At 39.8% G+C, this 4,561-nt stretch overlaps 1 protein-coding gene across 1 annotated transcript; it reads left to right on the top strand.

Moving 5' to 3' along the window:
* Window positions 1–2,883: 2,883 nt before the first annotated feature.
* Window positions 2,884–4,360, top strand: LOC121613408 (rhodopsin). The gene has a single exon (XM_041946790.1). The coding sequence runs from the start codon at window positions 2,953–2,955 to the stop codon at window positions 4,012–4,014; it is 1,062 nt and encodes a 353-aa protein (XP_041802724.1). The 5' UTR covers window positions 2,884–2,952; the 3' UTR covers window positions 4,015–4,360.
* Window positions 4,361–4,561: the final 201 nt, after the last annotated feature.

Raw genomic sequence — 4,561 nt, 5'->3', positions numbered from 1 at the left:
AAGAGGGCTTAATTTATTTTAAGGTATCTCTAGAAAGCTTTACTTCTCTATGGAGAGAATACCAGCCATTCACTGCAGACACTCAATTTAGTCAGGTGTTGGGGACACCGTAACAGATCAACAACAATCTCAGTCAATCAATCAATGGGCAGAATGTGGTGGAAAAGTGAAATCTGAATGGACAGCTACATTACTGATAGATGCAGGAGTATTCATAATAAATTTTAAATGAATGTTGTACATCTTAAGATCACTCTTAATTCCTTATCTTCAGAAGTATCTCCAATTAGTGTTTTTTTTCTGTTGTCCCTTGACTTCAGACACAATACGCGATGGTTTCCTCTAATTACAATACCTAGGACTTCATGCATATGAGTTTAACAAATAGCATAATTTCACAAACAAAAGTTCAAAGTGTTTGCATAGTACTTTGTTTCCCCCATCATGACTGCCCAAGCCACTGCTTACCGCTTTAAAAATTGAACTTCCTAAAAACTTTTCACCTGAGGCTCGTTGGCCATGAATGGTATATTCTGTATGCCTTCATACCAGACATGTAGCAAATAAACTGATCTCATATGGTATGCACATATTACTCAGTCTAGTTGGCCTAGTTTTAGAAATTAAACTAGCCCACACTTTGCCACTCAGTCCAACTTGTCATTTTAATCCAATTGAAATAATTCAGGGTTAGGGTAGGATTTTCGTTCTTTAGTTTTAAAAAGGTGCACACAGGTAATCATGTCAAGTAGCCTACAACAAAAATATTTGCAATTTTTTTTCATCATCTTATAGTAAGCCAATAATTTTCATTCAATGTTTCCATGGCACATGATATGCGTCATATGCGATGACACCTTAAGTTAGAATGGCTGGATATTGCAAATTTAAAGTAGTTAGCTATATTATTTGTTCAAAACTGTGTGTTTCCAATGGTGAACTATTGTTTACAATAGTAAGCAAGTTTTACTGAAGTAATAAAACACCAAACACATAGCATTGACTGTTTCACACAACAGAGGAGAATTCTTCTCAGCCAGTATCTTCTGTACTGACCTGTCCAATGGGTGTCCAGGTCACACTGTATTAAGAAAACAATTTTACAAAGCATTTAAGCCTACTTGTAAATTACAATTACTGATGTAAATATCGATGTAAAAATTACTAACAACATAATGGGCTCTTAGAGAGGCCTTGTTGCTTACATACGATCACTCTAAGTAATTCAAGGTTTGTTTATAGTTCATACAGTTTCATTATTCTGACACGCTACCCATTCATGAACAAGAATTTGGGGGGGAAAAAAAAAAACAAAAAACGAGCAAGTAAAAGTAAGGCCTCACATCTGAAGACAGCAACTTCCTACTGAGTGAGAATGACCCTCTACGACATTAAATCCATTACAGGCTTGTGAGAGTAACACGACCATAAGCCCCAAATCTCTTTAATACAACACCCATTAGGAAAGTGCTGAGTGCTTTACCAACAGCTAAGATGGTCCACCACTCAGCAACACCACTGCCTCTGCTCTGCATTCAATTTAGTACAGAAAATCAGCTACTTACCACACATTAATACAAGAGAGATATTATATATTTTAAATACATTATCAAGCCGTGTAATTTTCTGCTGCTGTTTTGATTGTCTTGAAAGATTTTATTAATTTCTGAAAAAAAAACCAAAACAAAACACAAGGCCTGATATGAAGTACTGGCTAAAGTGATTTTTATTTATGTATGCTCTCTCTTTTCCTTACCATTCATTTCAACATGTTTTACAAATAATCATAGAAGGACTAGGTTGTTAATCCATAAATCCATGAGGCACTCTTTGTTACAAGAATTATACTGGAAAAAAAAAAAAGAACCTTTCACGTAGAGCTGCAATGACTAGTTGATTTAACAATTAGTCGATCGACAGAAAATGAGCAGCTATTCAGTACATTGAATATTTTTAGGTTTTAGGCTGTTGTTTGGATGAAACAAGCAAAAGGAAGACGTCGCTGCATTTTTCCACAATTTTAAGTAATGAATCGATTGATCTGGAAAATAACTGGCGGATTAATTGATTATGAAAGTAATTGTTGTAGTTGTCGCCCGACTTGTGAGTAATTTGTCTTCGAGTGACTATGTTGTTCTTTTGTTTGTTAGAAGGGTAAACTGTAGTCTAGTACATATGACTGACTTTTGGTTTCATGCACAAAATAATTTTTTTTTCATACTTTTCTAATGCACCTGTATCCATCATGAGTAAAGTAGTCTAAAACACCATCTTATTTTCAGATATGTCTTTAAGTGTTAAATGTTTTTAGAATAAACGGTTACCCTTGATGTTATAATCATAAAAATGTTACGATATGCATTAGATTAAGGTTTTGGGGTTACAGATTATGAAATGAGCTCTGTTCAGGGCCTGGTTACTTGCCATGACACAGCTAAGAATGATTTGACACTCATGCTTAAATTCACATCTATATTTTCGCAAATCAGTGGCTACAGTCGCCTCCACCTGCATGTTTTTACTTAAGGAGTTGGGAGCACCTGAATGAAAGTTACACAAAATCAAACAATACATGCAAACTGTGCACAGCAACAGTCACTTTCAATAATATTTTTCAAATTCATTGCATGCAAAGTTTTGAATTATTTACACATTTATCAAGTAGTAATCATTCTTTAATATAAGCAGTTATCAGATAGCGCTATGATAGGCATCAGCAGGTGTAACCTTAATATCTTGATGAGTGGTCAGTTATGTTTGCAGTCGTGGCTGGATTAGATATTAACTGTGGCCTAAATCACTTTGTGCTGACGGATTTGGAAAGTGATAATCCAAGGTGTGCCTTTAAAAGCCAGATCTGGGTCCATTTGTCGCAAGGTCCCTCTCCATCACTCTCCTGAACAGCCAGAGGAAACATCACCGAAGGGCTGATCGCAACCGCAAGCCGCAACCATGAACGGCACGGAGGGACCATTTTTCTATGTCCCTATGGTAAACACCACTGGCATTGTCCGGAGTCCTTATGAATACCCTCAGTACTACCTTGTCAACCCAGCAGCTTATGCTGCCCTGGGTGCCTACATGTTCCTGCTCATCCTTCTTGGCTTCCCCATCAACTTCCTCACCCTGTACGTCACCCTGGAACATAAGAAGCTGCGAACCCCCCTAAACTACATCCTGCTGAATCTTGCTGTGGCTAACCTCTTCATGGTGTTTGGAGGATTCACCACAACGATGTACACCTCTATGCACGGCTACTTTGTCCTAGGACGTCTTGGCTGCAATCTGGAAGGATACTTTGCTACCCTCGGCGGTGAGATTTCTCTCTGGTCACTGGTTGTTCTGGCTATTGAAAGGTGGGTGGTTGTCTGCAAGCCCATCAGCAACTTCCGCTTCGGGGAGAATCACGCAATCATGGGTTTGAGCTTCACCTGGCTGATGGCTAATGCTTGTGCCGTGCCCCCCCTTGTCGGCTGGTCTCGTTACATCCCTGAAGGCATGCAGTGCTCATGTGGAGTCGACTACTACACACGTGCAGAGGGCTTCAACAATGAGTCCTTTGTTGTCTACATGTTCATCTGCCACTTCCTTATTCCACTGACTGTTGTGTTCTTCTGCTATGGCCGTCTGCTTTGTGCTGTCAAGGAGGCTGCTGCTGCCCAGCAGGAGTCTGAGACCACCCAGAGGGCTGAGAGGGAAGTCACCCGCATGGTCGTAATCATGGTCATCGCCTTCCTGGTATGTTGGTTACCCTATGCAGGTGTGGCCTGGTGGATCTTCACACATCAGGGCTCTGAATTTGGACCAGTGTTCATGACCATCCCGGCCTTCTTTGCCAAGAGCTCCTCCATCTACAATCCAATGATCTACATCTGCATGAACAAGCAGTTCCGCCACTGCATGATCACCACCTTGTGCTGCGGGAAGAATCCCTTTGAGGAAGAGGAGGGAGCATCTACTGCCTCCAAGACCGAGGCCTCCTCTGTCTCCTCCAGCTCTGTGTCTCCTGCATAAAAGGGCCAACACCACAGGCTCCGTGATCCATTATCCAAGAAGAAGACTTCTGCTCCCCCCGGGAAACGACTGAAGGCTAATGTCTACAGAAATAACTTCCTTTTTGTATTTTTACAAACGAGTTGGTTCAACCTAAAGACAGTTGCAGGAAAGGTCAGCCCATTACAGAGTTTTTCCTGTATGTACAGAATATCCGACTTAACTATCAATGAGATTTTTTTTTCCTCAGGGGAAAGGGGGAAAAATGTTAATCTTTCACAGTTGGATCATATATGATACTGGCTTATTTTTGAATGTAGAGGCATGTAATCAAGGCAACGTAAAATAAAACGCACTTTGCAAATGACTCAACCTGTTTATGTTTTACTTACAATTTGGGTGGCAAAGTTCATATGACTGTAGTATATTTAATCAAATGAATAAATGTGAATGACCTATTCAGAAAGCATTTATGTCTTGAGTCAATTTCTACTTTAGAGTTATTTAGTGACTACTGCTCTTCTGCTATGGACTTTGATGCTACAGACACTTAGAACGATGCAGAAAT

Source organism: Chelmon rostratus, chromosome 10 (assembly GCF_017976325.1).
Source record: "Chelmon rostratus isolate fCheRos1 chromosome 10, fCheRos1.pri, whole genome shotgun sequence".
Classification (NCBI taxonomy): domain Eukaryota; kingdom Metazoa; phylum Chordata; class Actinopteri; order Chaetodontiformes; family Chaetodontidae; genus Chelmon; species Chelmon rostratus.
This window is presented reverse-complemented; position numbering and strand designations above follow the sequence as displayed.

What these genes read in the sequence shown, in the direction of transcription:
- LOC121613408 (XM_041946790.1), top strand. Translation starts at nt 2,953, where the DNA reads ATGAACGGCACGGAGGGACCATTTTTCTATGTCCCTATGGTAAACACC.